This window comes from Strix uralensis, chromosome Z, assembly GCF_047716275.1.
Source record: "Strix uralensis isolate ZFMK-TIS-50842 chromosome Z, bStrUra1, whole genome shotgun sequence".
NCBI classification, from domain to species: Eukaryota; Metazoa; Chordata; class Aves; order Strigiformes; family Strigidae; genus Strix; species Strix uralensis.
This window is the reverse complement of record NC_134012.1, coordinates 27,056,109-27,068,904: the sequence shown is the minus strand read 5'-3', so window position 1 is coordinate 27,068,904 and position 12,796 is coordinate 27,056,109. Positions and strand designations below refer to the sequence as shown.

Genomic DNA, 12,796 nt, shown 5'->3' with positions numbered 1-12,796 from the left:
AATGGTTGGACTAGATGATCTTCAAGTCCTTTCCAACCTGGATGATTCTGTGATTCTGTGAATTTTACCTGCTATTTGCACTCAGTGTTCCACAGAGCAAATTCTTTCAGCTGCACACAGATGAAGGCTTGACAGTGTACAACAAAATCATGAACTTCACAGGCAATGCAGTTTATGGACTTACCAAACTAGAGTGGGATCAAGGAACACCAGAAGAGCTAGGGACACAGACCTTGAGAAAGGCAAGGTAGAAGTCAGACGACAATACCACAGATATTGAGAACAATGTTCAAAGGAAGTATCAGGGCTTTCAGACACCATGCTTGGGCCACAGCCATTACTGAGTGTCAGTCTGCGCCCAGTCATTCTGTGAAGAGGTATTTTAAGCTACCATCCCAGGTGACAGACACCATTCTCACAAATACAGTGTCAGGTCTAAGCATTTCCATATGCCCATACAAAACAGCACCAATACTTCCTCACCTTTACAAAGGCCACACAGACAGACTACCCTAACCCAGCTCACAGCTGGACTCAGCAGGGAATATGTTTGTCTTCCTCACCCCATCTTCAGAAGGATGGAAAAAAGGCACATACGAGCTAAAACTATAACACTAGAAGTAAACTCCATCCTCTGAAAAATAAGCATTCAAGAAACACAAATTCAAACCTAGCATCAATATGACTAAGAAGCTAGGAAAGAGTCAGGCATCTGGTAGGCTGTTCCAGATAGAAGAAAAAAGCATGTACTGGTATTTCTTGTTTATGTAGAAGTCCTGTTCCCAAAACAAAGGAAGAATAAAACATCAAAAGAGTATTTCATTGCTCAGAGCCCTCAAGAAGCTGTTCAGACTTCAACTGACTTACATCCTTCTTCTCTAAGCTTTCCAGTGGGACCACACAAATGAGCAGCAGCTCAGGGCACACCACCTTCCCCAAAATGAATTGCTTCTCCCCACTGTCCATACCTACTGCCATCAGAGCCAGTATTTAGCAAACTCCTTAGCAAACAAAGCACATTCCTGAGCAGCTCTGCGTTTGCTTTTGCTTTCGGCAGTCTCATACTTGCAGATGTTTCATTTGTTTCCCACAATTGTCTGCATATAACCACTGCTGTTTTAGTTCAACCTATCACAGCTGCATTATAAAAAAAAATTCATTAACTTGCATTCACCAGCTATCAGTAAGCATGTTACCACAGCACAGAAGTTCTATGTCTAAGAATGTTAGCAAGTATATCTCTAATAGCAGAAAGAAATTCACATACAACCTTCTCCTTGGTGTCACCCTGTCCTTATCTCCATCATCAACCATCCTGGCAACCTTCCAAGAACTTACAGGCTTCTGCATACCACATCTCCCATGCTTCTCACTGTAACACATCTGTAAGATTCAAACTTCTAAGCTACATCTCCCTAGTACCTCAGCTGTCTTGTTATGGATGTACTTGAAGTTTTTAAAAAAATACCTTAAGAGCTTCAATAACTGATCTCTAGAAATACAGACACTACTTGCTTGTTAGGGGTGGGTTGAGAACAAAGACAAGGAAGTTAATCATATCTCTGAGCATATCACCATACCATACTGTATAAAAAACTGGAACAGTATTAGCACTGCTAACTCACGATATTAACCCTAAACTAGTGTTTAGCTTTAAGCCTCAGTTGCAGGAATCATGTTGTAACCTCCAGCTTCTTCAGAAAACTCCTTTCTGCAGCTTCAGAGTAAAAGTTGACAACATAAACTCTCAATGCTGCAGTATCAAAAGAAATAAAATACTCCAACATTTTAAAATCCTTTTGTCTGTGCTGCATTGTAATAACATTTACATTGTTATTGTTAACATCCTCCACTATTTTATCAACTCACAAATAATTCAAATTCCACAAAGTTGTGATTATTGCTGGCTAATTCTACAACAGCTCTGAGAAATGCTATTCAAGTTAGAAAGCCTTTCTATTTGCAGGGTTTGCTACCTGCAGTAGAGCTAGATAAATGGTTGGTCTTCTAGCAATACAGTTGCTAACCTAAACACATTTCACATTTTTACACCTGGTGTATTAGAAGTATAAAGTCAGTTAGGGTTAATGCAGCATTCCATATCATTCAAAGTTCATTGATACTTAGTTCTTGGAAAAGGCCAATGCAGCAGCAGGCTCACCGCCACTGCTATATGCTCGAACTTCTGAACAGGGTATATTCTTCTAGCATTGCCTCAGCGACTACTGGACCACACCTTTACCAATTATTCTTCCTCTTCAGTGATCCACAGAACTAAAGAACCCTATTTAACTACCCTTATTTTACATGTTCTAATGAAGCCTAGAAGAAAGAGTAATGATAAATTCAATTCATCCTGGCCCACAAACAACTTCTAACCATAAGCAGAAGGGAGAGACACCAGCACTGGTCACCAATTATACACTAATAATAAAATTGTAAGATGTTATTTTACTACAAAAAGTACAGGACCAAGAGAGGGACAACTCAGATTTGAAAACAAATCAAAAGTCTAAAATGCTATTTTGAACAGCTGTATAACACAGTTCAGTACACAATTTAGAAAAATGCATCTTCCTGGATTTTCAGTTCAAGGAATCATTTAGTACATATAGATGTATCATTTAAAACAGCAGTAGGTTTTTCAGTTAACTTTGAAAACAAAGAATGAGAGATGTTGTTCCTGACAATTCTCTCTAATTTTGGTGAGACTTTAGGGAAGATTTGAAAGGTCATCACTCTTTTGGGACAGGATTCTTTTACTTATTTTAGGGAGATATTTAAAGGCTTCCTTGAAATCTCAGGCTCAGTGGAGAACACCAACTAAGTTTATAATGATTAAATAAATACATGCTGTCACATCCCATTGTTCAAAAAAAAAAAAAAAAGTCAGCAGTAGCAGACAAAACTGCAAGAATTCCAGAAAAGAGCTATCAAGACACTGTATGTGCTATTTCAGTCATATTTAAAATAACGCAGTAGAGGAAACACATTAAAGCAGGTTTTTCCACTCAGGACTGTTTAATCCATACTGTAACAGCCGGAAGCAAAAGTCTGAGTGTTGAATTTTGCTTGCTTGATTTTTTTAAAACCCATTTCTACTGTATGAAAAAGGTTTTTTGTTTTTAAACAGTTTATTTATGAAATGATTACCTAAGATGCATTCATTTATGAAAGCTGTTCCAAAGAAAAGCACGCACCTCTACCATAGCTGCCCCAAACTACATTTCACAGATCAAAGGATGACTATGGCTTTCTGGAATGTGTAGCTGATACAGTTCAATGACTAGGTTACAACTTCATAAGTCTGGAGGAAGGTATTTATCTGTGAGGAAATGAGAAGTTAGCAACTTGAATAAAGAAATATTTAAGGAACAGCAATGTGTAAATAAGCATAAGTAAATATTACTTCAGCTCTAATATTACTATTTGTATTTGAAGTTTAGAAACATAATTGGTAATATCTTTAAATCATTAGTACTACTTGATATTCATTGATTGTTAGGAGATTAATACTGTGGGAATATAAGGAGAGACTGGTGAGAAGGACTATAAACACACTCAAGTGTCTTGTAGGTGGGGTGTCAAAAACCACACATACTAATTGTTTACTTTTGTGTGCCTGACAGGTAGAACATCTGTGTATAGATAATATAGGCCTGTGATAGACTCAGAGGCACCTTATTGAACATCCTTGAGATTCCTGCCCTGCTGCAGCAAAGATCAAAGTACAGTGGAAAACTATGCCTGTGGAAATCCCTGATATATAGGCAAAAGCAGCAGGTTCAAGATTTTTTTTTTCTGGCTAGCAAGGACTGAGCTCCACAGTGCCTGTGTCCCTGCTTGCATGCCTCTGCCCAGGTGCTGCTGTGCAGATCCCCCAGGTCACAAGATAACAAGAATAAATTTACCCTTTGCTTTTCATCCTTGGTTTTGTGTTTTTTTCTGCATCCTGCCTGTGTCATCTTATACAGATACCAACCCTTATTATACCTAAGAACATAAGAAAGTGAAGGGCTCTTCTACTCTGATAAATTTCTCTAATATCACCAAATTCCACATTCTTTAGTGATTTCATATCAAACATTTCAATTTTTCACATCTAAAAATGAAAACAAAAGCATTAGTAAGTGTCAGTCTTAACACTGAAGTGAACTTTCCATCTTTCACTGGCAAAGATTCTGTACAAAGATTGTGTAACAGGTATGTAACTATAACTATTTAAACCAACCTGCACAGATAGGATGTTTGGATAAGTAAGGAAAGTTCTAAGTTCATTCTGAGTTGTGTTATGTTTACAATACTAACAGGCATAAACACCACCACCACCCCAAAAACCTGGTTTTAGTTATGAAAGTGAAAAGGCATTATCTACCTTAATATGCATATGGAAGAAACTAAGAGTACTTTCGAGTCATTCATTTCATCAGAGTAATGCCCCTTTGCAAAGGAGCTGGTTAAGAAGCACTCCAAAAAGACTTGGTACTGTGTCTTGATCACACATTGTTGGAGACAGTATATTGGAAAAGAATCCCATTTTCCACAACAGTAAAGAAAGGCACTGTGAAACATTTGCTTCCATACAGAGCAGATGTTAAGCAAGATCAGATTGGAGGAAGGGGAATGGGGAAGCAACTGAAACACCTGTCTGCTATATCAGAGTCCTCAGCACCTTTTCATTCATAAAAGTGTTGAAATTGAGACGATCATTAAGGTTAACAACACCTGAATTAAACCACTCTCTGCCCTAATGTTTTCCCTCTATGAAACAGGTGCTAACATGTTTTCTTACTAGCACCATTAAGACAAGAAGTGAGAAGTTCTTCAGTATCTAAATAAAGCAGAGGTCAATTAAACAAGAAAGGTACCAGAATGATTAAGGAAACAGAGAGAAGATGCACTCAGTTCCTATAAGAAGAGTTTGAAGGAGAGGCAAAACCACAATCATTCTGATCTGCAGCAATCTTTTATAGGTCCTCCAGTGAGGCAGCACTGATTTTATTATACTGATCATTTTGTCACAATACTTACACCCCTTAAAAAAACTGGTGGGTTATATAAAAGACTATGACCAATGGTGCAGCCCAACACACAAAGCAAGTATCTGCACTTAAGCAGAAAGAAGAAAAAGTTCCCTTCTCTCTCCTGCACGCACATACACAAAAAAACAAGTATCAGCTGGACAGTGTCTCCACACCACAGGCTAGTTTTCCAAACTCCTCATTACTGATACTGAAAACTCCAAAGCCCAGAAGAGCTTAAAGATCACTCTTTAATGGTTTTCTCTAAATAGGACATTAATGTGTATATAAAATCAGTGAGTTAGTTTATTTCAGTATCCATTAATGTCAGTAAAACCTTTCTCAAGCCGGATTTAACACTCCATAACAGGATAGCAATGGTACACCAATGGATAGCTTAGGCAAGATGCTTCCCCTTGTTTTCAGAGGGAAGAATCAACCCCATCTCAAAGTAAAATTCAAAAAACCTCACACATCACATACAGGAAAACAGAAGTGCATGTGTGTGACTGCACACATCCACACGTACTTGCACATATATGCACACATACAACCATCTTTTGTGGAAGGCATCTATTGTAGCATTGCAATTATTATTTTCATATATATGTGTAAAGTATATGTATGTATAGTTAATGTTCCATACCCGTGTGGCTGTAACACATAACTTACAGAGCTACAACAGATGCCACCACAAAAGATGACTGGTCCAAAGCAACACGGAACACCAAACTTGGCATCACGCAAGCCCCGGCCCGCACCCCGCGGAGGCCAGGCGAGACCAGGGCCGAGGGGAGGCCGGGCCAGGCGGTCCTCCGCGCCCGCGGGAGAGCCTGCCCAGTCCCCCGCGCCTGACGGAGCCGCCACCGCCCTCCGCCCCGCTCCCGCGGCACCGGCGGCCCCCACGGAGCCGGGCTCGGCGCCGCCACGCCGGCCTGCCCGCCGCTGCGATGGCCGCGGAGCGCGGCGCCCGCGGAGGGTGGCGGCGGGGATGCCGGGGATGCGGGCCTGCCGCGGGCGCGAACGAGGGCCCGCGGGACAGAGGCCGCTCCTGTCCGCCCCCCGCCGGGCAGCACGCCCCGCGCCCACCGCCGCGGCCGCCAGGGCTTTGCCTCCCTCCATTCCCCCGGCCTCTGCGGGCGGGCGGCCGCCGAGCCCGCCCTCCCTCCCGCCCGGGCGCGGCTGGGTGCGCGGAGAAGCGGGACGCCTCAGCAGGTTACCCCGCAGAGCCTCACCCCAGCCGGCCGGGCAGCCTCCCGCGGCGACGACAGCAGCAACACAGAGATGAATGGAGGCGGAGGATGCGACGACCGCACGCCTTCACAGCCCTCCCCAGCGCACCTCCGGCGCCTGATATCCTCCGCCCGGCGGCTTCCCCGCCCCTCGCCGCTGACGCACGCCCGCTGCTGCGCCGGGAGCCGCCGCCGCTCGCCCCGCACCGCCCGCCATGGCGGCTGCCGGCGCCCCCGCCATCGCCCTCCGACATGGCGGGTACTGTGCTACCATCGCCCGCCTCCATGGCAGCTAGCGTGGTACCTGTGCCATCGCTCACCACGGCGGCAGCCCCGGTGCCTGTGCCGCGGTCAGCCCCGGTGGCTGCGGTGGTACCCGCGCCGCCACTCACCACGGGGGGCCGGGGGGGGCAGGTGCCGGTACCCGTCCTGTGGCCCTGGCACACAGGGGCAGCCCGGCGGTTCCCGTGGGGAGGAAGGAGCGAGGCCACGCCTAGTCTCGTAGTGCTGGGCAGCTCACCGTGAGGCTGGGGGTGCAGCACCGCCCGGGCCAGCGGGCGCTGCCTCCCCGCCTCCGACAGACACCCCGGGGGGCCGCGGGCCAGCCTGAGGCCTCACCACCGCCCCTGTTCACCCAACTGGGGGGCGACAGCTGAATCACTAGCAGGGGCGTGTTTTCCAAAGTAAAACGGGCAGCCCTTTTCCCCAGCACTGACCACCACCAGGCCACGGCACCAGAGTGCCCACCCCCAAGAAAATCTGTGTGCCGGAGAGCTAAAGAACAAGAAAATCAGACAAGGGTTCTTGCGGGAGGACAGCACTCACCCTCGACTCAGGCTACGCAAGGTACTCTTGCGTTGTAGCTTATGATCCTTTGTTCCAGTCTGGGGAAGTACTATGCACAGCTGTGGTGACACCAGTGGGACAGAGGAGGCTGGGCACAAAATGGAGTCACTGCCCAATGTGGGGGACAGCGGTCATTCCATGGACTTCTCAGTGGTGGCTGCCAAAGATAGGTTTGTTGCTCCAGGGACCAGAGGAGCAGGGATTCAGTGCGTTAATAATGATTATGGGTGAGTCCAGAATAATACAATTCTGCTGAAACTGTCAGATTACAAGAGGAGTTTGGGGAGACAGCATGACCAAAACATTTAAAATGCAGTGATTACCTTAAAAATGGTTTTACGACCAAGCTTTCACAAAGCTTTCTGTTGGCTACAGAAAAAGAGATTAACATGGGAATATCCTTTAGGTAATACTAAAACACATTTATTCCATCAAGAAGACTTTTGAGCTCAAAGATCGACTCATGCACCTCTATGTAGTAGGACCAAGATTTATGCTACCCTAATTTTTCCTCCTAATTAGAGTAATAATGATTATATTCTGCACTTGCCTTTCAGAGAAAGACAGAAAATTTTACACAGTGTTACATAGTGAAAATTGTTCTGCAATATGTAGTAGGAGAAAATAAGGCATGTTGATGGAGTAAGATTAGATTAGATTCCCTGTGTTACACAGTGAAAATTCCCTTTGTTACATAATGAAAAATGTTCTGCAACATGTAGTAGGAGAAAAGAAGACATGTTAATGGAGTAAGATTACATTAGATTCCCTGTCGGGAAATTCTTAAAATTATTAACTCCACTTCCTGTATATTTTGCTTTCATGAAAAATTAAGGAAAGAACCTAGAGACTGTTTGTGGGTTTCTATCATCATTTTTGCTGACAGTTTCATGGAAGGACCAAGCACCTTTGGTGCTTTTTCTGTGAAAAATTTTTCTTCCATTTTTTGTCATGGTTATTTAACAGGTATTGTAAAGGAGATAAGGAGACTTTAACATACACAATGTAATTTAATAAAAATATTTCCCTTCTTAATTGCTTAGGATATGGTTTTACTATTAAAATCCTGGTCATAAAGTCTTTTAGGAAAATAAATATAAAGACAGATCTGCTCTTAAGGCAGAAAAATAAACTCAGACACATATCCTTCAATAAATTATTGCCTTCATGGGTCATGTCCAATATTGTTTAGAAATAAATTTGCATTTAATTTTCTTTTTTTTTTTAAATTTTAATTGTTATTACTTCTTTCATGCCATGTTTTATGTCTGGAAGAACCTCCATGCAAAACCCACAAATAAAGACCCACTTCTGCTTTACCTTAGGTTGTGAGGCTTACAGAACTCTTGACATAAGATGCTTAGTCATGGCTAGTGCTTTTTCTGGTAATCATATTAATTTCACTGTGACTTTGTGTATCCATTCCTTCTCTCCTATATCATGATTACATTGCAAATTTTTAAAAGCATATTCAACCTTACTATCATGACTATTCACATGAATAACATTAAATATATGCAATGAGCGATCTTACAGATCATGTTACAAAGAACTGGGATGATCCGCTGAATATATGTGCAATAGATTACACACACGCACACATTCCCACCTTTAGCTCTCCTTCGGCATTTTGGGTTGCCATGATAATTTTTACAGCAAAGATCATAGAATAGAATCATAGAATCATTCAGGTTGGAAAAGACCCTGGGGATCATCAAGTCCAACCATCAGCCCTACTCTACAAAGTTCTCCCCTACACCATATTCCCCCAGCATCTCATGTAAATGACCCTTAAACACATCCAGGGATGGTGACTCCACCACCTCCCTGGGCAGCCTATTCCACCGTCTAACCACTCTTTTTGTGAAAAATTTTTTCCTAATGTCCAGTCTAAACCTCCCCTGTTGCAGTTTAAAGCCATTGCCTCTTGTTCTATTGCTAATCACCTGTGAGAAAAGACCAGCACCAACCTCTTTACAATGTCCTTTCAGGTAGCTGTAGAGAGCGATGAGGTCTCCCCTCAGCCTTCTCTTCCTCAAACTGAACAGTCCCAGCTCCATCAATCACTCCTCATAGGATCTGTTGTCCAGGACCTTCACCAGCTTTGTTGCCCTCCTCTGCACTCGCTCCAGAACCTCGATATCTCTCTCATATTGAGGTGCCCAAAACTGGACACAATACTCCAGGTGTGGCCTCACCAGTGCAGAGTACAGGGGGACTATCACCTCCCTACTTCTGCTGGTCACACTATTTCTAATACAAGCCAGGATGCCGTTGGCTTTCTTGGCCACCTGGGCACACTGCGGGCTCATGTTCAGCTGCTTGTCAATGAGAACCCCCAGATCCTTCTCTTCCAGACAGCTCTCCAGCCACACCTCCCCAAGCCTGTAGCAATGCAGGGGGTTGTTGTGGCCCAAGTGCAGGACCTGGCACTTGGCCTTGTTGAAGCTCATCTTGTTAACACTGGCACACCAATACAATCTATCCAAGTCTCTCTGTAGTGCCTCCCTATCTTCATGCAGATCCACACTCCCGCTTACCTTGGTGTCATCTGCAAGTTTACTGATAATGCACTCTATGTCCTTATCAAGATCATCAATAAAGATGTTAAACAGAAATGGTCCCAACACCGAGCCCTGAGGAACACCACTTGTGACCGGCCACCAGCTGGATTTAGCTCCATTGACCACCACTCTCTGGGACCGTCCATCCAGCCAGTGCTTGACCCAGCAGACCGTTCGCTCATCCAGGCCATGGGCAGCCAGTTTTTCTATGAGAATCCTATGGGGAACTGTGTCGAATGCTTTTCAAAAATCCAGGTAGATAATATGCACAGCTTTCCCCTCATCCAGTAGACGGGTCATTTTGTCATAGAAAGAGATCAGGTTTGTCTGGCAGGACCTGCATTTCATAAACCCATGCTGACTAGGCCTGATCCCCTGGTTGTCCATTATATGACTTTTAATGGCACCTGAGATGACCTGCTCCATGACCTTCCCTGGCACCGAGGTCAGACTGACAGGTCTATAGTTTCCTGGATCCTCCTTCCTGCCTTTCTTGTAGATGAATGTCACATTTGTCATCTTCCAGTCCGATGGGACCTCCCCAGTTAGCCATGACTTCAGGTAAATCATGGACAGCAGCTTGGCCAACACATCTGCCAACTCTTTCAGCACCCTTGGGTGTAACCCATCCGGTCCCACAGACTTGTGTGCATCCAAGTGGTGTAGCAGGTCTCTGACCACCTCCTCTTCAACTGTGCTGACCTCAATCTGCTTCCCCTCCCCATCTCCCAGCTCATGAGGCTGGGTGTCCAGGGCACAGCCAGTTCCACTGCTAAAGACTGAGGCAAAGTAGGCGTTGAGCACCTCAGCCTTCTCCTCATCCTTAGTTACCATGTTTCCCTCTGCAGCCGGTAAAGGAGGGAGATTTTCCCTAATCCTCCTTTTGCTGTTAACAAATTTATAGAAACATTTTTTATTATCCTTAACAGCTGTAGCCAAGATGAGCTCTAGCTGCACTTTGGCTCTCCTAATGTTCTCCCTGCATAACTTCACTACATCTTTATAGTCTTCATGAGAGACCCGGCCCCTCTTCCAAAGGTCATAGATCCTCCTTTTGTTCTTGAGATCCAGCCAAAGGTCCCTGTTTAGCCAGGCCGGTCTCCTTCCCCTCCTGCTTGTTTTTTGACATGTGGGAACAGCCTGCTCCTATGCCTTTAAGACTTCTCTCTTGAAGTATGTCCAGCCTTCCTGGACTCCCGTTTCCTTCAAGGCAGCCTTCCAAGGGGTTTTGTTAATCAGTCTTTTGAACGGGTCAAAGTTTGCCCTTCGGAAGTCTAAGGTGGCAGTTTTACTAACCCCTCTCTTTGTTTCTCCAAGGATCGAAAACTCAGTCATCTCATGATCACTACACTCTAGATGGCCTCCAACCTTTAATTCCCCCACAAGCTCTTCCCTGTTCACAAGAAACAGGTCCAGGAGGGCACCTTCCCTGGTCGGCTCACTTACCACCACACATTCCAGGAACCTCCTGGATTGTTCCCTCTCTGCTGTGTTGTGATCCCAGCAGATACCTGGGAGGTTAAAGTCCCCCACAAGAACAACAGCAAGTGACCATGAGATTTCCCCCAACTGTTTATAGAAGGCTTCATCCACCTCACTGCTTTGGTTGGGAGGTCTATAGCAGACTTCCACAGCAAGATCTGCTTTATTGGCCCTTAACCTAATCCAAACACTCTCCACCCCATTATCACTATACTTGATTTCTGAGCTCTCATAGCATTCTCTTACATACAGGGCCACTCCACTGCCTCTCCTTCCCTGTCTATCCCTCCTGAAGAGCTTGTAGCCATCGATTGCAGCACTCCAGTCGTGTGAGGCATCCCACCATGTATCTGTTATAGCTACTATGTCACAGTTCTTGTGCTGCATCATGGCTTCAAGCTCCCCCTGTTTGTTCCTCATACTGCATGCATTGGTATAGATGCACTTGAGATGAGCTAATTAATCCAACACCTTTTTGTGAGTGTGGGCCCCATTTCCTACCAGACCCTTCTCAGGTGCTTCCAGGGTTTCTAAACATCTTTCCCTTCTCTCAAATGAAATGGCAGAGGGAGAGCCCTCCCCAGTCCACTATCCTTCAAGCTTTGGCATGCTTTCCTTGAGCTTATTCTTAACAGGCCCAGTTATCACCCCCTCCCACCTCATATCTAGTTTAAAGCCCTGTCAATAAGCCCTGCTAACTCCTGCCCCAGAATCCTTTTCCGCCTCTGGGACAGCTGCATCCCACCTGTCTCATTTGTTGCCAGCAGACCAGGTGCCTTATAAACCTCACCATGATCAAAGAACCCCAAATTCCGACAGTGGCACCAGCCTCTGAGCCACATGTTAGTCAGATGTGTTTTCCACTCTCTCTCAGTGGTTTTCCCTTCCACTTGAGGGATTGATGTGACTTGCAGAAAACAGACTCTACAACTCGAATAGAGTTATAAAGCAGGTATGTTTACTCCGGTGCCAGGGTGCAAGGGGATTTCTCCACAAAGCTTGCACACCAACAGCACTTTTTACCAAAAACTTATCGAGTGTGGATATACATATTCATTGGATTACATAACACAAACATACATATGCATGAGTAAGGCTGGGTTAATTCGAAGGGCTGGTGTCAGCAGTTTATGTTCTCTTTGCACCTACGCATTGCCTCCTGGGGGGCGTCTTCAGGAGGAAGGCTTGTAGTCTTTCTCACCTTGTACTTTTCCCTGGAGCATGCGCAGATTCTCTTGGGCAATCTCTTGAATAGCAAGAGTGTTTTTCAGCTGGTTTATTCATTCTATCTTATCTAAGAGAACCAATCTTATCTAAGAGATATCTAAGAGAACCAGTGGAACTTCTGTCTGTATATGGCTATCTGTACTCATTACCAAGACCCAACTAGTTAGAGCACATCTGTTTCCCAAGGACAAAAGCATGATATCTTGCTGAACACTGCAGTTCTTGGTAGATTTTTCACGGTAAACTGTTTTGTTTTGGTGGACACAGTAGTCCTTGGTAAAATTCCACAGAACAGTCTGGTCAAGCAGGATTCTTAGCAATATTCAAAAATACTATAAGTAATACTCTAAGTTGCTATAAGTAAGTAAATAAGTTGCTAAGCAGTTTGCTATAAGTAAATAAGTCTCGAAACAAGTAATCATTT

The 12,796-nt window shown here is 44.5% G+C and overlaps 1 protein-coding gene across 2 annotated transcripts in view; it reads right to left on the bottom strand.

Moving 5' to 3' along the window:
* The window catches only part of FAM169A (family with sequence similarity 169 member A), a 37,605-nt gene extending 31,018 nt beyond the window's left edge, over positions 1 to 6,587 (bottom strand). The window contains exon 1 of one of the 2 annotated variants that reach the window (XM_074857017.1): positions 6,558 to 6,587. In XM_074857017.1, coding sequence (XP_074713118.1) covers positions 6,558 to 6,566 — 9 coding nt within the window. In that variant the 5' untranslated portion in view covers positions 6,567 to 6,587. Of the gene's footprint in view, positions 1 to 6,256; positions 6,369 to 6,557 lie in introns of those variants that run through there. The other variant, XM_074857018.1, reaches the window with a different exon arrangement.
* Between the last annotated feature and the right edge of the window lie 6,209 nt (positions 6,588 to 12,796).